Source organism: Urocitellus parryii, chromosome 4 (assembly GCF_045843805.1).
Source record: "Urocitellus parryii isolate mUroPar1 chromosome 4, mUroPar1.hap1, whole genome shotgun sequence".
NCBI lineage: Eukaryota > Metazoa > Chordata > Mammalia > Rodentia > Sciuridae > Urocitellus > Urocitellus parryii.
The window spans coordinates 173,884,974-173,907,574 of record NC_135534.1 but is presented as its reverse complement, the minus strand read 5'-3'; the positions used below and the strand labels follow the sequence as shown (position 1 = coordinate 173,907,574).

General features: G+C 38.9%; 1 protein-coding gene across 6 annotated transcripts in view; it reads right to left on the bottom strand.

Moving 5' to 3' along the window:
• Ubap1 (ubiquitin associated protein 1) overlaps nucleotides 1-22,601 on the bottom strand; it is a 49,327-nt gene that overhangs the window by 1,211 nt on the left and 25,515 nt on the right. For all 6 annotated transcript variants that reach the window (XM_077797900.1, XM_026387904.2, XM_026387903.2 and 3 more), the window contains 4 exons: nucleotides 16,918-17,042; nucleotides 8,651-9,574; nucleotides 1,150-1,332; nucleotides 420-521 (listed from right to left, as the gene is read on the bottom strand). In XM_077797900.1, coding sequence (XP_077654026.1) covers nucleotides 420-521; nucleotides 1,150-1,332; nucleotides 8,651-9,574; nucleotides 16,918-17,042 — 1,334 coding nt within the window. The remainder of the gene's footprint in view (nucleotides 1-419; nucleotides 522-1,149; nucleotides 1,333-8,650; nucleotides 9,575-16,917; nucleotides 17,043-22,601) is intronic.

Genomic DNA, 22,601 nt, shown 5'->3' with positions numbered 1-22,601 from the left:
CTTTAACCATTGCTTCATGAGCCGAAGCCAGGGCAGACAGGTTTTTGATGCCATAGCCCACTCTTTCAGGAGCCATGCCCAGTCCCAACTCATTTTTGCCGACTTCTCTCTGGGTCTCACTCACCACCCCCATCCATAGTTGCTCTCTCCAAGGAGTAAGTCAGACTAACAATGGCCAAGTCTAAAAGTTGGCTTTTAGCCCAAATCAATCTTCTCTTCCCTGGGATTCTAGATAGTCTTCAACCTAGTGCTTCATCTAAGCCAAACACTGGCCTCAGTCTGTCTCGACACTTGGGAGATTCTGCCCCTCACTACTTCTGCCTATAGTCAAGGAAAGGGGATTGTGAGCCACGGGACAAAACCAGGACAGACTATTCTGTCCCTCCTTCAAGGTTCCCATGAAGCATAAAGGTTCCCACCTTTTCTTCTGAACACTGGTGCATTTCCAGAGCCTCTTCCACTAAAAGAGGGTCGAAGCCCTTCTCACAAAGCTGTCCATGTGCAAAGAGATAGTCGAGAATCTAAGGAAAGAAACAAAGAGTTGAGCACCTACTGCTGCTCCTCTGTGTTTCCCAAGAGTCTTACTAGCTAGTGTGAAGTGTGTTCCTTGCCACACCTGAGCCATCAGATTCTGGACAGAACTTGATTTGTGCCTTGAATTGTGTCCAACACAGCACCTCAGCGACTACTTGCTGAACAGACATGCCCTTCTAAATATGAGTAGCCATTTGCCAAAGGAGATGCTGCCAAAACTGACACCTCTCCGAGAATGTCAACTCCATAGCCTGAGCAGGAGAGTCCTCTTATTAACAGTCCAAGTCACAAAATATTCCAAAGGTGTAGGACTCCAGTACCCTATTTAGAACAATCCAGTTTTGCCCCTTTAAAGGGGATAACTGGATAACAGTCCAATAGCTTCACTACTCCCAAGATTTTTCCTCAGCCTAGGTCTCAGAGCAGACCCCAAAAAAGAAGTACTGCTGCTGAAACTGCTGGTTTCCCTCATATAGTACCCTGTCAGTCCCCACAAATCCACAGGAGAGAAGCTGATGCTATAAGTCTAAGGGGCTCTATAAGAAGTACTATCCCAGTTCTAGGGGTCAAATGATCTTGGCTCACCACCCACTCTGCTGTAGACCAGCCACTCACCTGCTCGATATTCTCTCCCTTCTTCTTCATGGCTCTCAGGACACGCTCATAGGAGTAGCCCATGTTAACCACTGTCTCCACACACTGCCGCTCACTGGGAGACAGTGTTTGCAGTTCAGAATAGGCCTGGGGACAGCTGGGCATGTTGGGCACTTGTGACACTGAGAAATTTGGAGGGGTAACCTGGTGATAGAGAAACAAGAAGATCAAGAAGGACAATCTGGGCCCCAGAAGACTTACCAATGAGGCAGCCTAATCCAGAAGCTTTCCATTTCTGATAGTAATCAAGCCCCAGGTTGAGCAGTCAACTTGAAACAAAGTACCAGACATCCTGAAAAGGTATGAAAAGGGACGGGGTGGTGTACCAGCCAAGGGAGAGAAAAGCTGGGAAGACACCTGCAACTGTGGCTGCTCTCATCCCATCTTACAGAATGAGAAAGCTCATAAATAGCCATATGCCCTTCTATGTCCCAATCACCTGGGCTTGAGATGGATAAAGAAGCCCTAATACTACTCACAGGACTGGTGTCCAAGCTAGCTGCAATGAGTTCTCTCCAGGGCTCTCCTGGGCTATTGTAACTCAGTGTCGTGAAGGATCACTCACTCCAAACATTCCCATTCTGGAGTTGACGCTGTCCCTCAGCCTCTCTATTTTTTCACTGGTTCGGGCACAGGCTGCAAGTCCTGTTCCCACACATGGCCAGCTCAGAGCTTCATTTCACACTAAAGCTTCTGTCCTACAGAGCAGGACAGAGGGAGTATTAGCCATACCAGTCTGGACCCCAAGGACAGGAATGTGCACTCCAAGATCCTGTCCCAATCTACTGTGCTGGCGACAGACCTTACTAATTGACCTTACTAATAAGCTTCACCTGACTGGTGTACAAGCTCCTCAGTTTAGTTCCTCCTATCATCTCTGTTAATGAAGTCTAAGGCACAAAGCTCACTCCCAGGTCAAAGAACCCATCCACTATGGGAACAGGTCACAAGCTGTTCTACAGTTTGGGTCAGTTCCCAAGAATGAAAGAAGATGTTCTGTAATTTTATTTTCTTTTTTAGGAAAGGGAGTCCTCTGTCCTAGAAGTAAGTCCAAAATTATATTGCTATAACCAGATGTTCTTAAACTCTGCTGGGGAAAGCCAGGAAGACTACAGTCTTGAGCTCAGTCTGTTTCCACGTACCCATCTCACCCACAACACTTAGCAGCCTAATCACAGGGTAATCTATAGGTTACAGGAGTATTGGCAGGGCACAGACAATGTATCATGACAATCTAGCCAATTTGCTGGCCCTACAATTGTGTCTGTCTCTTGGGGATAGGCTCTACTTGGGCTCAAGAATACCAATATCTAGCCAGACACAGTGGGACATGCCTGTAATTGGGCGGCTGACACTGAAGGATTGCAAGTTCAGTGTCAACCTCAGTAACTCAGGTTCTAAGCATCTTAGCGGAACCCTGTCTCAAAAGTAAATTTATCTTTTTTAAAATACGTCTTTAATTGTTGATGAACCTTTATTTTGTTCATTTGTTTATATGTGGCACTGAGAATAGAACCCAGTGCTTCACACATGCTAGGAAAGTGTTCTACCACTGAGCTACAACTCAGCCCCCAAAATAAAAATTTTTTTAAAAGACTGGGGATGTAGCTTAGTGGCAAAGCACCTTGGGTTTAATTTCCAGTTTCAAACAACAAAGAACAATGCCATCTCTCACAAAAGGAGCCTAGTCAGGATTCAGAACTATTCTTCAAATGCTTAACTTTTTTTCATAAAGTCTCCTGAATGCCTCATGGCTTCTAAAAAAGTTACACATTACAGGGGCTGGGGTTATGGATGAGTAGTAGAGCACTCGCCTAGCACGTGTGAGGCAATGGGTTTGATCCTCAGCACCACATAAATAAATAAAATAAAAGTGTTGTGTCCAACTACAACTAAAAAATATTTTTTTTAAAAAAAAGGATCCCTCATTAGAATCATAACACAGTAAGTATTTAGGCTATGGAGTCATTCACCAAAGCTATTTAATCCAGGGTACAACTTTAAAATTTATATAATACTCCTATAATATGGATACAACTGTGTGTGTGTGTGTGTCTCTCGCTGGGGATCAAAGCTAGCTAGGGTCTTGTACATGCCAAACAAACAACACACTCTACCACTGAGTCCCATATAGGATTTATTAAATACTATTATTATATTCATAGCAGACTTTTGTCATTAAGTATTTTTTTTTTAGGAAAAAGGTTAGTTCTTGGAGGAGGCAGGGGTTAATGCCAATATAAAATGGTATTTTCATATTCACTGACTAAAATGTCACAACAAACAAGAAAAAGTAGAAACTTGAAAAAAACTTGAAATTTAGATACCTTTCCAAACATCAGTGTTTGAGGGAAAGCAAGTTATTAAGAGGATATGAGTATTAGTGTTTCAAAGCTTCTCAAAGGCCAGGAGTGGTGGCACACACTCATAATCCTAGAGGTTCAGGAAGCAGAGAAAGGAGCCAGCCTCAGCAATTCATCAAGGCCCCAAAGCAACTTAGTAAGACCCTGACTCAAAATAAAATGGGCTTGGGATGTGGATCAGTGGTTGAACACCACTGGGTCCAATCCTTTGTATGGGAGGGGGCCAGGGGGAGAGGATAACAAGAAAAAAAAAGAAATGTTTCTTAAAGAGTCTGGGCATACTACTAGGCTTCAGAGGTAGCAGTTCTTTTTATAACTATGCAGCCTTCAAATCAAGAAGGTTCTTCTGCCAAGTCTTCCCAAATGCCTCCTTTTCACCCCACAGACTGCAGGTACATTCCAGCCTGTGTTCCTAGAGCATTCTGGTCCCATTGCTGGCACACAGTACATTACCATGAATTCCTAGAGGTTAGTTACCATGTCTCATACATATCCAAATTCCCAAGGCCTGGCTTTGGGCTTGGCACTTACTGGCCCTCTAATCAACAGTTATGTAATAAACGGAAGCTGATTAGGATTTTCAAAGGAGAACTCGTAACAGAGCAAATCAACCAAATGTCTTTACCATCTCTCCCCAAAAGCCCACTAAAAGAGTATTAAAATTGCATTTACCTTTAAGATAAAAGATAAAAAAGGGAAAGCAATGGACAATAAGTTCCAATGAAATCTTAAAATGTGGAAAGTTCATGAAGAGAGGGTAATATGAAGAAGCAAGGAAATATAAAGTGAGCCAAGTAGGAAAGAGCAGAGTCAGTCTAGGGGTCCCTCAGTACTCAGGCGCTCTTAATAGGACTCAACACCAAGGACTACTGGGATAAGTCAAAGGGTCCTTGATCAGAGCAGTAAAAACCTTCCCCATCCCATCTGCCTCACTCTACAGGAGGCAGAAAGTTTATTTCTTAGAAAATATGAACCTGAGACAAAAAGATAGAAAGGACTCCATGCACAATATAGAGCAGAATAAGGATTAACTAAAAGTCTATATCAGCCATCTCCACCTTCTTTAGCCCTCAGGAAGAATTCTCTGGAAAAACTGTAATTCCAAAGAATCACAAGTTGACATTTTGGGACATTCCCCTTAATGTCAACTTTCTACCTCTAGTGAAGCTTTATAACAATCAGCAGCATGCCCCTAACCCACTCTACCACTAAGCCACAATCCCAGCCCAAGAAACTGAATTTCAATAAGGAGTTTGAGAAACAATCATATAAACAAAAAGGAAAAAATAATACATTGTTTATTTGTTTTTAGTGCTGGGGATTGAACCCTGGGGCACTTTACCACTAAGCTATATCCCCAGTCCTTTTTATTTTTTATCTGATAGGGTCTTACTAAGTTGCTGAAGCCAGTCTTGATCTTACAAATCTCTCACCTCAGTCTACCAAGTCACTGAGATTGCCAGCATGAACCACAATGCCCTCAGTAATACATATTTATCCAAATACAATGTGAACAACATTTATTTACCCAAATTTCTTATAAAAATATGGTGGAAGATAATGGAAGAAGTGAGAGAGGGGCCGTTATAAGAGCTAGACCTTAACTACTATAACAGGAAGAATAAGACCTTCTATCTTTAGAAAATGGAAATATAAACATTCTATTTAGAAATACAAAGATAAATCTCAGCAGAAATACTTCAGCAAAGATATAGATGCAATGGTATGTGTGTGCTGATAGTTCCAGCTATTCTGGAGATGGAGGGAGGAAGATCACTTGAACTCAGGAATATGAGGCCAGCCTGGGCAATATAGTGAAATCTCATCAGAAGGAACAGAGGGAGGGATGGAGGGAGGTAAGAGAGAAAGAAAAACCTCAGTGAGTTCAAAGCACCGGTGGGAAACAAAACTGGTAACAGGGAGAGGTGAGATAGAGATGTACTATTTTTCAATAAAAGCCTTTTTGGTTTAGGTTTGGTTTTGTTTGCTTTTGTTTTATTGTGAAGTCTTGCAATGTTGCCCAGGCTGGTCTGGAACTCATGGGCTGAAGTGATCTTCCTGTCTTGGATTCCCAAGTACTTAGATTACAGATGCATGCCACCACACTCAACAATGTGAGCCTTTTAAAAGCTACTTCATCTTGCAAATTGTGTTTGTATTACATTAATAAAAATAAATTTATGTTTTTTAAAAGAGAAAAGGATTCTACATTAAAGTAATTGCAAATGATGAATGGGATATGAATACATAAAAGCTAAGTGATTCTAGGGGCTGGGGTGGTAGCTTGGTGGTAGAGTGTTTGCCTAGCACATGTGAGGCCCTGGATTGTGTACTCAGCATCACATAAAGATAAATAAATAAAATAAAGGTATTGTATCCATCTACAACTACAAAAATATATATATTAAAACAAAAAAGCTAAGGGGTTCTATATGTCAAAAAAGAATTTTAAACATAAATTTAAAGGCAAATTAATGCTACTGTTTAATGACCACAATTAGTAAATTCAGAATTAAGAAATATAAAGGAAAGGCAAAATGTTCTCCTGAATTCACTGTGAAAGTATAAGCAATAAGTATACATACCTAGAGAAACAGAACCCAACAGCATAATTAGCCTAACTCAAAAGCAGAGCAGCCAGGTGCAGTGGTGCAAGCCTGAAATCCCAGTGGCTCAGAAGGCTAAGGCAGGAGGATCTCAAGTTCAAAGCCAGCCTCAACAACAGTGAGGCACTAAGCAATTCAGTTGAGAACCCATCTTTAAATAAAATACAAAATAGGGCTGGGGATGTAGCTTGGTGGTTGAGGGCCCCTGAGTTCAATCCCCAGTACCAAAAAAAAAGCAAAGCAAAGCAAAGCAAAGCAAGGCCTCTGAAGGGCTGAGAGGCAGTAGGAAGAGACACTATCAAAATCAGTCAGTTCTAGGTTTGACTTAGAAGAGTACATTTCAAGATTGTTCCTCTTAGCTGGGCACAGTGGCACACACCCTGTAATCCCAGCCATTTGGAGATTTAAGGAGGAGGATCATAGTTTAAAGCCAGGCTGGGCAAGATCCTATCTCAAAACAAATAACTTTAAAATAGACAAAATGAAAAGAGATAAACTGGAAGAAAATACTTGTGGGGCTGGGGATATATTTGTGGTAAAATATTTGCCTAGCATGTGTGTAGCCCTGGGTTCAATCCCCAGTATCTGGTGGGCTGGGGGCACCTGTTCTTCTCAAGATTAGCCTATGAGTTTCTCAACTTCTAAGATAAATGTATGTAAAAAGTAAAATATGAAATCAAAATCTGAAAAATGAAACTGAAACATTACATCATAAACAGTTAATTCCACTAACACTTCTCTAGGATTAGTATATGAAAAATGTACACAGCCCAGATGACCACTACCACCCCTGCCATTGGCACTATTCTCTCACTAGTCCTTCTGTCACTAGGAAATGTTCTCACTGGTGGGTCCAACTCGAACATTAAGATAGAGGGCCAGGATGAGAATCAAGCTTTGCTCCCTGGGGATAGGGTCATGACTTAAAAGAACTCGAGCTCTTTTTATATCAGCACATTCAAAGCAGCAAATTCTCAGGTCAACAGGAAGCAGATCCCCCTCCATCAAGAGAAAAATGGGCCAGAAAAATCAAGTTAATCAAAGAATGAAAAAAGTGTTCTGGTTTGAGAAAGAGCTTTGTTGTTTTCATTGGCTTTGATCTCTAAATGTTTAATCTGTCTTTAAATGGGAATGGGAAGTATTGGCTGAGGATCCCTTATCTTTTCCAGGGTGCTTATAATTTATCTAAAGTGTACAGTATATCATGAAAAGGGATATGGTCCTAATCAAAGCCCAACAATGACTAGGGAGAATTAGGATGAAGCATACTCCAAGAGATTAATATTGATGCTCTGCACTCTATCTAGTTCATCTGGGCCAGAGTCCAGAAGTTTATAAGCGGCAGGGAGATTTCTTGACAGTGAAGGCACTCGAACAGATGATTATATACAAAGAATGCTATTGCTTGAAACTTGCACTTGTAAAGCAGGCCAAAGTTTCTTCTCTTTACTAATAGCAAGATTGTTATGATATTTGACAGACATCACACCAATACAATTATAGGCTCCTTCCCGGCTCTAAATAATCTCTTGAGGTGCTGTCATTTAAAAAAAGAATTATGAGCTGATGATATAGCAAACTTCTTTAACTTCTATTCTAGAATGCAATAATGCATTGTTCTGTGCTGCTGAAACAACTATACCAAGAGCTAAACCTATACTTTGTGACAATAAAGGGACCTCACTGCATCTACAATGTTTTAGTGTGGCAAAATCAGATTTGATTTTCTTCAAGATGATACAAGTTGCAATTTTTTTAATCAATCCATCCCAAGCTTCTTCCTCCCTTCCTTTGAAGAAAATTGCACAATTCCCAATAGAAGAAAAGAATAACATGATTAAAATCTTCATATTTTTTAAAGACCTTTCAAAAATTTCCACCTTGTGCTTCAACTTCCAAAACAAATTATCTGCTGGTTACTAAGGAACCCAGTATGAAAAAAATGTAACCTCAAATTAGCCAAACTACGATAAAAAGAACCATTCAAGAAAGAGGAGGAAGATGAAGGAGGAAGAAAAGGATAATACCAAAAAGTTAATAAGTATAAAACAAGCCATTAAAAACAAATTTACAAGACATGACAACACAGACAAAAACTAAGCGATCAGACAGGAAATACCATTTGCAAGATCCACATCACACCCTACCTTTGCAAAGGAAAAGACCCAAAGATGCATGGAGGAACCAGTGAACATTAACCAAATTCACGCTGGGAATGGAGTTCAGTGGTAGCAGAGCACTGAACCACTAGAATGCTCAAGGCCCCAGCATCAGGGCAGGGGAGAATTTAACCAGCCTAGATTTAAAATTCATAATCCTGGTCCTCAGAAGAATAACCAGAATTTTACATAAAATTATATAAGCAATCAACATGCCATATCAAATCTTGCCATAAACCTTGAAAATAATATGAGGAAGGCAACTGCAAGGTAGAATTTAGAAATCTTTGAAACTGTAACCTAGTGGGGGTGAAGTGATATTTAAAAGACTTACTGTGGGACCTGTATTTGGAGGTGATGATTCTTCTGTGCACACAGACAAGACAGACAGGGAAGGCATCTGAGAGGATGTCAGGGTTGGCACCTCTGTGCCACTGTCCAAGTTCAAAGCTGAAAGCCCAAGAGTATGGTCCCCATTGAGCTCACTGGCACTGCTTTGGGTGGAAGGCTTTAGGGAATTCCGGAACATGCCACTGCGGAGGCAGGATGTGCTATGGAAAGTGCTTGCCAGCTTGACTGTCTTCTGATTGCTGTCATCAGAGTCAAGTTTTGGGAAGGACAGAGATTTGATATTGCTTACTGCAGGGATAGGGGGCAGGGACACTTTGGAAGACAGCGACATCTTTTCACAGTTGCCCAACTGTGGTAAGGTTATAAAGCCATTGGGTTTATGAAGAGGCTTGAAATCTAGGGTTGCCCGCTCCAAGGATGCCAAGACCTCCTCATCCTGTAATACAGATCCAGAGCCTCCTCTGGGCAAGTTATTGTCCAGTAACTGAGCCATAATGGGTCCAGTGGTCCCTACCAGAATATTTCTCAGCTCTTCCTTCTCATCAATGGTTTTCAACTCCAGATTATCAAATGGGTCTTCTTCACACTCGAAATCAGCAGGATTGAAATCTGCCTTTGTGTGGGGTGGGCTGAGAACTTTCTGTTTCGTGGCACTACTGCTGACCCGAGTTGGAGTGAGGATGCTGTTGTGCTGTAAGCTGGCAAGGATAGGGTTAATTGGAGGTGGCATTGTGGCTGTACTGTGAGTCTTGGAGAAACTCGTTTTGCTATCACCCTCTGGGCCACTCTTAGAATTCACTTTAGCTTCTGCTTCCTCGGCTTTGCGTTCTGCTTCCTGTTGGGCTTCTTGGATTTTCTTAATATCTTCAGCCCACTCAATGGTTTTCTTTTCCAAGGAGAAGTCATACTGCAAAGATACAGCAGAGAAAGAAGGTGTAAACCCATGGGCTTCCCTTCCCCCACCAATTTACTCCTTCTTCACTCTACACAAGACTAAGTAGGCCAGCAGTATTTACTTATGTGGAATGATCCCGGCTCAGGAAGATTTCCAATGTCTTTATATAACTTAACCAAACTATACTCCCAAATTATTACAAGAAATTAACTACAAAGAATTAACACCCTCTAATCATATATACTAGGCAAAATGACTTTTGCCACTTTCTTTGCCTCTCATCCATCAGGACATTTATTTCCCTAGAAATTTTTGTGGCTCCAGCAGAATTCAGTCACATCCTCTGTGAAACTTTGCCTGGTGACTCATCTTTATTCTAAAATCTTATAGCATTTGTCTCTATCAGTCATCTGATATGGCGAACATGTGACTACACTTACCTTTAATCTGTAATCCCTAGCACTACCCCAACAATATCACAAGTCTCCTATGGGCAGCAACCCAACTACAGACCCTCTTTGGGTCTCTATTATCTAGTACAATGTCCTAAATAGATCCCATAATCAGTAATATCTTCTAATATTTAAGAACATAATGCCATGCATAATTCTAAGCACTTTTTATGTATCAACTCTAGATTTTCTCAATTCTTTAATTATTGTTATACCTATTTTAAAGGGGCTATGCTTAAGGTGATAAAGCTGGTAAGTATTGAAGTATGGACTGGAATCCAGGCAGTGTGACAATTCTGTTCTCTTAAACCACCATCTATCAGAATGAACAGGTTATACTCCAAATGTAGGAAATTTTCTTTTTTTCTTTTAAAGAGAGAGCGAGAGAGGAGAGAGAGAGAGAATTTTTAATATTTATTTTTTAGTTCTCGGCAGACACAACATCTTTGTTGGTATGTGGTGCTGAGGATCGAACCCAGGCCGCACGCTTGCCAGGCGAGCGCGCTACCGCTTGAGCCACATCCCCAGCCCAGGAAATTTTCTTAAGAAATCTAGAGGGCTGGGTATATAGCTCAGTGGTAGAGCACTTGCCTAGCAGAGCAAGGCCAGTTCCTAGCACCTGAGAAAACAAAAACACAGAAAGTATAAGTAATCTAGATGAGTGCCTGGGGGATAGACTCAATGGTAGACCATACATTTAGGAAGCTCTAAGGGGGGAAAAAAAGGGAAGAGAGGAAGAAAGGAAAGAAAAGGGCGGGAGCAGGTCTAGACATACTCAGATTAAGACTATACAGAACAAACTGAAAAGGAAATATGCTTCACGGTTCCTTAACAAGCCCTTAAAGTAAAAAATTTCATTTGAGGGCTGGGGATGTGGCTCAAGCGGTATAGTGCGCTCGCCTGGCATGCATGTGGCCTGGGTTCGATCCTCAGCACCACATACAAACAAAGATGTTGTGTCCGCCAAAAAATAAATATTAAAATTCTCTCTCTCTCTAAAAAAAAAAAGATTTCATTTGTACATTTTAAAAGAAATACATTATTATATAAAGCAAAATTCACACAGGGCAGAAGAAAACAAAATCTTTGGCACTCACTCTAAAGCACCAGAGTTAAGCAATGTCTCTGTATGTACATTCAAGGTTGGAGACATACTAAAAGTATAATAGGAGGAGAACAAAGGGAAGCATGCTAAGACAAGCATTTTAGAGTAGAAGAAACCTAATGACGAGCTCTGGCCATCCCCAACCTTTTCAGCTTCAAATAACACAAGAGAAGCCTAGAAATGCACATGTCAAGAGGTTAATTTAAATTCCTGAATCAGCTGCTATGCCTCAGAAAGACACGTGGGGGAATCACTGTGCTTCATTTCTACCAGTTATGGAACAATAAGAAAAGAGCACTGGGCAAAGACTGCTGCATCTATCTGGAGGAAACCCAATTTTACAGTCAGTTTCCTCTAATAAAAACTGTGGCTATAACCAATTTACCTCTACTTATAAACACTTATAACTTGAAGCAATAACTAGAAATATCTTTCCTTTTCTAGCAAATCTTCCCTGAGAATTTGTTTTTTAATTACCAAAGTAATGCAGAATATATGGAACAGAGGAAAACATATTGGAAATTTTAAAAAAGCAAAAGTAAAAGAAAATAAGAACATAGTTTGAGAGTATGATAATAAATAATAATAGCATCTAGCGTTTATGGCGTTTATGGAGTACTAGGAAACAGACAATGCATTATAAATGCATTACAGTTTCTGTAGTTTACCTTTTTGTAGTTTCATTACCTTTAATATACCACAGTCCAAAAATATTAAATGGCAAACTCCAGAAATAAATAAATCATACATTTCAAATTGTAAGCTGCTCTGGGTAACACAGTAAAATCTGGCACATAACCCTACTCCGTCCTCCTGGGATATGAATTGTCCTTTTGTCCAGCATATCCACACTGTATCTGATACCCAGCAATTAGTCACTTAGTAATCAACTCCACTGTTGTGGTACTAGAGTATCTTATATATGAGTTTAGTATTATCTTAGGTTTACACATCTACTGGGGATTTAGAACATATCCTCCTTAGGTTAAGGAGGATGCTACAGTATAAATGTAGTTTGTCCCTCAGGGGTTAATGTGCTGAACGCTTGATTCTTAGTGTGTCACTGTTGAAGTATTGAAACAATTAAGAAGTGGAACCTAATAGGAGGTGATTGGGACTTTAAAATGGATTAATTCTTGGGGCTGGGGATGTGGCTCAAGCGGTAGCGCGCTCGCCTGGCATGCGTGCGACCCGGGTTCGATCCTCAGCACCACATACCAACAAAGATGTTGTGTCCGCCGAGAACTAAAAAATAAATATTAAAAATTCTCTCTCTCTCTCTCTCCTCTCTCACTCTCTCTTTAAAAAAAAAAAAAAAAAAGTAACACAAAGAACCACCCTGACACTACTATTGCAGCAACTACATATTCAATAGAAGCTTTCTGGATCCTAGATGCAAGAATATGTTTTACTGGTTCATCTCAATGGAAATTTAACTGAAAATTTGAGTTTGTGTTCCAATGCAAGAGCAACTATGACAAAGTCATAGGAAGCTTCAAGCCATGTGGCTAGGGCTCCAGATCTCACTATTCTCTACGTAGAGAGGGAACCAACACCAGTACCACAACCAAATCTCCCAGGAGAATCCCATGCAATCAAAATTTAAAAGATGCTTTGTACAATCAGGAAACAAAAAAATTTCAACTTGCCCACAAGGAATAGGGACCAAAGCCTCAATCTCTGGTTAAAAGTGGATGTTATGAGCATAATATCATGCATTTATCAGTGTCTCACACTACTCAAATAAGAAATACCCTACAAAACCTAAAATGGCAACAATTTGTGATTCAAAACAAGTTTGTTTTTTTGGCAGGTTTTTTGGTACCAGGGACTGAACCCAGGAGCACTTAACCACTGAGCCACATCCCCAGTCCATTTTTATTTTGAGACAGGTCTTACCAAGTTGCTGAGGATGGCCTTGAACTTTCAATCCTCCTGCCTCAGCATCCTTAGTTGCTGGGATTACAGGCATTTGCCACTGTGCCTAGCTCAAAACAAGTGTTCTGAATTCATCAATTAAGCAGTGACTAATATGAGAAACAAGACAGAGGTGTTCATGGCTAGCCTTAGCAACTTAGAAAGACCCTGACTCAAAATAAAATTTTTAAAAAGGCAGAGGAGGGCTGGGCTTGTGGCTCAGAGGTAGAGCACTCGCCTAGCACATGCAAGGCCCTGGGTTCGAGCCTCAGCACCACATAAAAATAAATAAATAAAATAAAAGTATTGTGCCCAACTACAACTAAAAACTAAATAAATAAATAAGCGAGTGAATAAATAAATGCATGGCTAGATAGATAGATAAGGGCTGGGGATGAAGCTTAATGGTAGCGTTCCCCTGCATTCAATCCCTAATCCCTGGCTTTAGTTATTTTTATTTTATTTTTATACTGGTAATTGAACCCAGGGACCCTGTCACACATAAAAAAATTCTAAGACTCAAGCAATCCTCCTGCCTAAAACCCCAACTAGCCAGGACTAAAGGCATGTATCACTGCATCTTATCTTTGGGTATGTTATATAATTTTTTAAAATATCTTTATTTACTTATTTATTTTTATGTGGCACAGAGGAATCAAACCCAGGGTCTCACACCTGCAAGGCAAGTGCTCTACAACTTAGCTACTGCCCCAGCCCTGTTGTATAATTTTTTTAAAACCCTTTTATTTTCTTTGCCTCCCCACACCCTCTTTTTTTCTTGTGATACCAGAGATCAAAACTAGAGCCTCATGCTTGCAGAACACATATTCTAACACTGAGCTACATCCCCAGTCCTAGAGATATTTAAAGATCATACTGCTAATAGTATTGTACACATAGAGAGGTACTTAATGACTCTATTGTTACCAATAAAAATTATTAGGCAAATGAACAAGGAAAATTTTATAAGATGTCTCTCTTCTGGCCCAATGAAGTCTTCATACACAAAGGAATATCAATTCCATAATCAAAATTACATTAAGAGGTTAAACATCAGTGTTTAGGGAAATGCAAGTCAAAACCACAATGAGAGATAACATCACATTTACAAAGATGTATATAATCAAAAAGACCCCAAGCATGGTAGTATATGCCTATAATCAGGAGGTTGAGAGGCAGGAGAATCACAAATTCAAGGGCAGCCTTGGCAATTTAGCAAGACCTGTCCCAAAAAATAAACAGGGCTGGGGATGTTACTCAGTGATATCAAGTACCCCTGGTTCTATCCCCAGGACTGGGGGGAAAAATCTTAACAGCTGGGGGTATAGCTTAGTGGTACAGCATTTGCCTACCATGCATACAACGTTCTAGGTTTAATCCCCAACACTGAAAAAAAAAAAGACAATTAGTGACAAAAGTTGATAGGGATATGGAGAAACTGGAACCCTCTATAGTGTTGGTGGGGATTTAAATGGCACAGCAAACCTTTGGAAAATAGTCTGGCAATTCTTCAAATGTTAAACATGGAGTTACCACAGGACCCAGCAATACCACTCCTAGGTATATACCCCAAAGAACTGAAAACATATTCCATACAATAACCTGTATACAAATGTTCATAACAGCATTATTCATAATAGTAAAAAAGTAGAAAGTACCAATATGTCCACCAACTGACAAATGAAGGAGAATATGATTTGACATATAAAAATGAATTAACTAATACTATTTCATTCATACAAATGGATAAACCCTGAAAACACTATGTTAAATGAAACTGAGGCAGGAGGATTATAAGCCTACTGGGTCACTGAAATTACAAGCACAGACCACCTCACCAAGCATGGGTTTCTTTTTAGTGAAATGAAAATGTTCTGGAATTAGATAGCAATGATGCTTACACAACTTTGAATATACTAAAACCCATTAAACTACAAAATTTAAAAGGGTGAATTTCATGGTCTGTGAATTATGTCTGAACAAAGCTATTTTTAAAAAATAACTGAAGCAGATGTGTCACCCAAGTTTACAATCCCAGGGGAGAAGCTGAAGCAAAAGAATCGCAAGTTAAGAACAGCCTCAACAACTCAGCAAGGCCCTCAGCATATTAATGAAAGATACTATCTCAAAATAAAAAACAAAACAGGCTGGGGATGTAGCTGAGTGGTAAAGTGTCCCTGGGTTCAATCCCCAGAATAAAAATAAAATAAAATAACTAAAGCCAGGCATGGTTGTATACACCTATAATCACAAATACTGGCTGAGGCAGAAGAATCAGAAGTTAAGAGGCCAGCCTAGGCAACTTAATAAACTCTGTCTCAAAATAAAATAGAAAAAGAGGTGAGGATATAATTGAGTGGTACACTGCCCCTGGGTTCAATCCCCAGTAGTACAAAAAGAGAAACTAAGTCCTAGTTCTCCTACTATAACTACTCATAGCATATAGACTGTGGAGGAGAAAATGGAATGTGTTCTAAAGTAACATGATGACTCAGGAATCCAACATCTTTTTCCAAAAGTTGTGTTTTATAAATGTGTTTTTCAAAACACAGTATGAAGTGTTTTGAATACTATCCTGTTGTTTTCTACATGACTCTGAGCTCTAAGCACCTTGAGGACAGTGATAAAGGCATTTATCTCTATCCTCAGTACTAGCATAACACCTCAAGAGCAGGCATTGAGTAAATGTTTACAAAAGAAATTACAAGCAGCTATTTGCTGCTTTCAAGAGGTAATTCAGTACCTTTATATTAACTAAGCTTTAAAGATGAGAGGGTTGAGAAAGAAGCCTTTGGGGAGATGGCATTTAAGCACAGTGTAAAAGAATGAATAGATTTTAATAGCTTTGAGTACAGTAAGAGAAGAATATTTTGCATAGATTTAGGAGCTCATGTAGAATAGCAGAGTAACATACAATGCACATTCAATAAACTGCTGGTAACCTGGCTTGGAGGGAACACTGAAGAGTTGAGCTAAAGTGCTTTTTACATCTATACTTGATTCAATAATGATTGGTGGGGCTGGGGCTGTAGCTCAGTGGTAGAGCACCTGCCTTGCACGTGTGAGGCCCTGGGTTCAATCCTCAGCACCATATAAAAATGAATAAATAAAGATATTGTATCCATCTACAATTAAATAAATAATGATGATGATGATGACTGGTGAATCACTAAACACTATTAAAATCACTAAAACTTAAAAATTAATAGTTTTGAAGAAGGGTATGACAATTTACAACTTAATATTATTCTAGGGTAGGGGATGGAGAGGGAGTGAGGAAGTGCTGGGGAGTGATACTCGCCAAATTATATTGTCATATTGTGTATTGTATGCATATATGAAAATGTATCAACAAATCCCATCAGTATGTACAATTATAATGCACCAATAAAAATGTAGGGGAAAAAAGAATATTATTCTAGAAACAACATGAAAATAAAAGCAAAATGCTCCCAGCAGAGAGGTCACTTGAAGAGACTACTACAATAGCACAGCTGAAAAATAAGGTAGGGATGAAATGGAGTATAAGACACAACAAAAGAAAATTATTACCTAATCTCAGTGACTAAGATGATAATGTGAACATTAAGAGATAAAGGAAAAAAAAGAGGTGAATAATGGTAAATGAGGATTTGTTTTGTGCAAGGCATAGAGCCCCAAAAATACACAATCTAAGAAATTAACAAAAATCTCTAACTAAATTAAAAAAATCTCTAAATGGAAGTGTGTGTGTAACGATGTGAGCCAGGAAATTATCAGATGCTCTGAGAAATACAAATAAGAGATTTAAGAGTAGGGGATTTTTCCATTTCACTATACATCAATTTCTTATCCTTTAAACTTTTAAATACACTAAACTTTAACTAAAAATCACCACTTACCTGTACTTCTCTGACAACCTGCAAACAATCAGGCAAGGAGAAGCCAATAGGTAGACCAACTTTAGCTGGTGTTTTGAATTTGTCTCCTATCTTAAATGGGACATCATCAAGGTAACTGAAAGTCCCTATAATCAAAAATAAAGTAGAAAATATCAGCAAAGAACTTTATTATTTGTTTTCCTATAATCTTAAGACTAGAAGTTATAAAAGTTCCTTCTCCAACTGCTTACCTTCTCCTGAACCTAGATCTGAGAAGAAAATCCAACATCACAGACTACTTAATCTTATTAAGGTTTATTTTCCATTATACTTAATATAAAAGCCAAAGTACTCACAGCATCCTAAAAGGTCTCCCCACAGCCCACAACTGTTCTGCCTTCATATCCCTAGCAGTCAACTTCCAGTTCACTACACTAAGTCATGAGCTCTCTGTTCTCAATGATTTTTTTCCTTTGCAGTTCCAGGGATTGCACCCAGGGTCTTATGCATACTAGGCAAGTGCTCTATCACTGAGCTATATCCCCAGCTCTGTCCCCAGTGACGCTAAAAAATCCTATACTGGATATTCCCTCTATCTGGAATGCTCTTCCCTCAGTTATTTACATGACTCACTCCTTCACTTCTTTAAGTCTCTGTGCAAATGTTATCTTCCCAGTGAGGCTTGCCCTGACCCCTACTTAAATTTACTAACTCACCTTTATTACAGCATTCATATATTACAATCTAACTTTTCCCTGAAGCACTTATATTACTTTTTTCTTTTTAAGACAAACCTGCTTCTTTTTTTTTTTTAGTTGTCAAAGACTTTTTATTTTTATTTTATTTTACTTTTATTTGGTGCTGAGGATCAAACCCAGTGCCTCACACATGCTAGAAAAGTGCTTTACTATTGAGCCACAAGCCCAGCTCACTTATATTACTTTTTAACATTATATAATTGACTTTTTATTATCATCTGTCTTGCCCAATGCAATGTAAGCTCCTTCAGGCAAGTTAATTTAAGTCTATCTTATCCAAGAATATATCCTCGAACTTACAGCACTGCCTAGCACATTTAACAAATACTGCTGAACTGATGACAGACACTACACAAAAGAACCTCTTTGATTTGGAGTTCTTTACATTCTTTTTCATATTTTTCATTGGTGCACTATAGCTGTAAATAGCATAATTTTTTAAATAACACAAAAAGTTACTCTAGATATTAAAAAAACCTATAACATTTTAGAATAATGTGGATTTTAATTTTCATTTGTTTTTGTTTGTCTGTTTGTAGTACTGGAAATTAAACCCAGGGGTCTCACACTTGCTAAGTACAAATCTATCACTAAACCTCCCCCAGTGGGGAAATACTTCAGCAGCACAGCACGTATAAGAAAAGGAAGGCCGGGTATGGAAGCACATTCCCATAATCCCAGCAACTCGGGAGGCTAAGGCAGGAAGATTGAAGTTTGAAGCCAGCCTCAGCAACTTAGCAAGATCGTGTCTCAAAACAAAAAAAGAAAAAGGGCTCAAAGGCACACATAACTTCAATCCCCAGTACCACCACCACCACCCCAATAAAAAGAAGAAGAAGAAAAAGAAGAGATGACCATAGAAGATCATGAGAATCTAAACAGAATTATCTGGAGGCATATACCACAAACAACTAAACTGCTTCAATCCCCTAATGGTTCTGTGCCTATCACAGCTGAATAATATAGAAAGCTCAGGACATGATCATAAATTTACAGGGTCAGAAGAAAAGGGAATGCTTCTATACACTCTGACTTGAGCCATGATTTGTTTTCTGAACAAATTCTGACAGGCCAATGCACTGGCAGAACCAACATGAACAATAAAACATAACTAATAAAATAAATTTTGCTTTTTCAGTATTAGCACCTAGTTGTTTTTTTTTTAAAAAAGGCTTATCTGTGGGACCTCACACTACTGTATTTTCTTGAGTATTGATGAACACAGAGTAACACAATTACTCCTCTTCCATGAAGATATCATTCATTCTAAGAACTATGAATCTTAAGATTTATCAACGCCAGAATATACTGGATATCATGTCATCATCCCATTCCCTGAGGTATATATTCTTCTTATATACCCAATATCTTTTACGAGGAAGAAAGCCCTGTTCTCCTGCTTGGGAAATTCTCTCTCCCCCATCTAACTTCTTCTTCTTCTTCTTCTTCTTCTTCTTTTTAAATATTTTTATTAGTTGTTGACAAATTTTTTTATTTATTTGTATGTGGTGCTGAGAATCAAACCCAGTATGTCACACACGCTAGGCAAGCACTCTACCACTGAGCCACAACCCCAGCCCCTCCCATCTAACTTCTAATCCAGATTAAAACATTTGAACATGCCAAGCATGGTGGTGCACATCTATAATCCCAGCTGCTCAAGAGGCTGAGGCAGGAGAACTGTAAATTCATGGCCAGTCTCCAGAACTCAGCGATTTCCCCCCACAAAAAAAGGACTGGGGGTCTGAGGGTGTGGCTAGTGGCAGAGCACCTCTGGATTCAATCCCAGTAATGCCAAAAACTGTATTTCACATAACTAGTAAATTAAATCCACAACTGTGTTCATTTAATAATTTTTCTATGGCATAATCAAAATCATTAACCCTTTAGGAAATTTTCAAAGTATAGCCATTCTTTTATAGGTTTCATTTTTTTTAAACTAGCAATGTCTACCCCATTGTTACTTTAAATTACCTAGGGAATTATTTATATTGCTTTTAAGAATAAACTCAAGAACAACTCTCTTTCACAAAATACACAGTTTTAATACCACCATTTCAGGACTTGCCACTATGCATCGTTTAGTAGTTTGTTTCCTACAGCTAGGGGTGTAGCTCAGTGGTAGACTGCTTGCCTATATGCATGAGACACTGGATTGGATTCCCAAAACACAGGAAAAATAGAAATAAAAATTTGTTTCCTTATTCTTTTTCTAGAGACTCTAAGCATGAAAATGAACTAACAGTGTAGAAATGTTTCACGCATGCATCTCCCAAACTCACCATAAAACCTACCAGATAAAATTTATTCAAAGAATGAAGAACAAATGAAGACATGGTTTTATATTTCTTTTGTATTCAACTCTAACCCCTACCCCGACTTACATTTGATTAAAATAATTTACCCAAAACGATAAGGCTGGTCATAAAAATGTTTTGTTTTTGTTTTTGTTTTTTAATAGAGTACTCACACTAGATACATATCTAACATTCTGGATAAAGTGACAAAAATACAGCAGGTGCTTGTTCTAACACCATCAAAAAAAAAAAAAAAAAAAGACAAAAAAAAAGTCAGATGCCTTCACAGCTGCCAAGAAAATTGTTCATAACAACATGTAAACCCCCTGACACTTATAAAATGGTTTGTATGAAAAAGATGAAAAGCAAAACTCATCTTACTTTCAAACTTTTTTATCAGTTTTCTGTAAAAATAGATGTTCACATTTTACTATGGTTGGTACCCTGATAAAATGAAACCCAAGCTAGAACTTTTAGCATTGCTTAAGAATCACCGAAGAGGGCTGGGGATGTGGCTCAAGTGGTAGCGCACTCGCCTGGCATGCGTGCGGCCCAGGTTCGATCCTCAGCACCACATACAAAACAAAGATGTTGTGTCTGCCAAGAACTAAAATAAATAAATATTAAAAAAAAAAAAGAATCACCGAAGAGATGTACAGCCAAGTTAACAACTGAAATATTAAGTTTCTTTTTAATTTTTTTTAGCTGTAGATAGACATAACACCTTTATTTTATTTACTTTTAAGTGATGCTGAGGATCGAACCTAGTGCCTCACACATGCTATTTATGCTAGGCAAGCATTCTACCACTGAGCTACAACCCCAGCCCTTAAATATTAAGTCTTTTGCTGAATAAAAAGATTCACTTAAAGTAGGTTTATTAAGTCAGGGGGTTGGTGCATGCCTATGGTCTCAGAGAGTCAACAGGCTGAGGCAGGCTGGGCACAGTGGCACATGCCTGTAATGCCAGTGGCTCAGGAGGCTGCAACAGGAGGATTTTGAGTTCAAAGCCAGCCTCAGCGAAAAAATGCACTAGGCAATTCAGAGAGACCCTGTATCTAAATAAAATACAAAACAGGGCTGGGGGTGTGGCTCAGTGTCAAGTGCCCTGGAGTTCAATCCCCGCTCCCTCCCACCAAGAAAAAAAAAAAAGAGGCTGAGGAAGGAGAATCACAAGGTCAAGGCCAGTCTCAGCAACTCAGCAAGACCCTGTCTCAAAATAAACAATAAAAAGAGCAGGGGATGAACTCGGTGGTAGATCACCCATTGCTTCAATCCATTATATCACAAAGTGAAATAAGGGAAGGAGGGAGGAAAACTATCACATTAACACTAACTATATTTTCTTAAATAAATAGTTCTTCTGCAGTTTGGTGTAAAGAGTTGACTAGAGAAAGGGGGGGGGGGCCAACTACAAAAAGGTAATGGGCTAAAGATTATCTGAACCAAATGTGAATATCCTTCCAAGAAAGGTATTCCATTTCCTCACCTACCTTTCAGTTAGGAAACTATTACACACTGTGAAATACACTGAGAGACCCATATTCTATAAATGGAACTAGTTCTAGGGTTAGGTACAGACAAGATTAAAATAGAATACCTTTAAACAACTGCTGCTTCCACTCATTAGCACCAATTACAAATACCTGCTTTAAAAAGGAGTTCTGCCCAGCACAGTGACTAGGGAGGCTGAGAGAGGAAGATCACAAGTTCAAAGCCAGCCTCAGCAACTTAGTGAACACTGTTTCAAAATAAAATATTTGTTAAAATCCCTATTTTGTATTTTATTTAGAAACAGGGTCTCACTGAATTGCTTAAGGCCTTTCAAAATCTTGAAAGCAGGTAGTACAGTGGCTGGGGATGTGGTTCAGTGGTGGACTACCCCTGGGTTCAATCCCTAGTACCAAAAAAAATAAAAATAAAAAGCAGTTTCCTTTCACTAACACAGCCAATGCCAAGGTGATTTAGCATATTTCTTACCCAAGGTCTTATTTAGTCCTTTAAAAACTTGGTTAACAGGTAATGAACAAACTGTGTGGTTACTGGGAATGGTAGGGATAAAGGCAAAAAGTTGTGTAAAGACATGGGAATAAAGGCTGGGGTTGTGGCTCAGTGATAAGAGTACTTGCCTACCATGTGTGAGGCACTGGATTCGATTCTCAGCACCACATTAAGTAAGGAAAGAAGAAAGAAAGAAGGAAGGAAGGAAGGAAGGAAATAAATTTGTGTCCAACTACAACATTTTATATACATATATGAATGAATGAATAAAGACACGGGAACAAACAAAAAGAACTTTTAAATAATGAAGATCACCATAAATACTATTAATGATGTTGCTGTGAGGATCAAAGAAATATTTTTCCCCAATGTAACCTACTTTGTCTTAGGAATTATCCATTTTTATCCAACACATGAGGATATATACTTAAAGTTATCAACTTCTCTTGTTTCTAAATACATTTTTTTAAAACAAATTCAATAAAAACTCAATAGCTACACGGCTCACAGAATTAAGCAACATAGCTAACAATTTTGTGACTCACTCCAAAGACCTTTTAGTTTCAGTTCCTATTTCTGAAACTCTTCCTTAAATATCTGAACCTATTTTCCCAAGTTCTATTGAGGGGGGGGGGGAGGTGCATCTCTG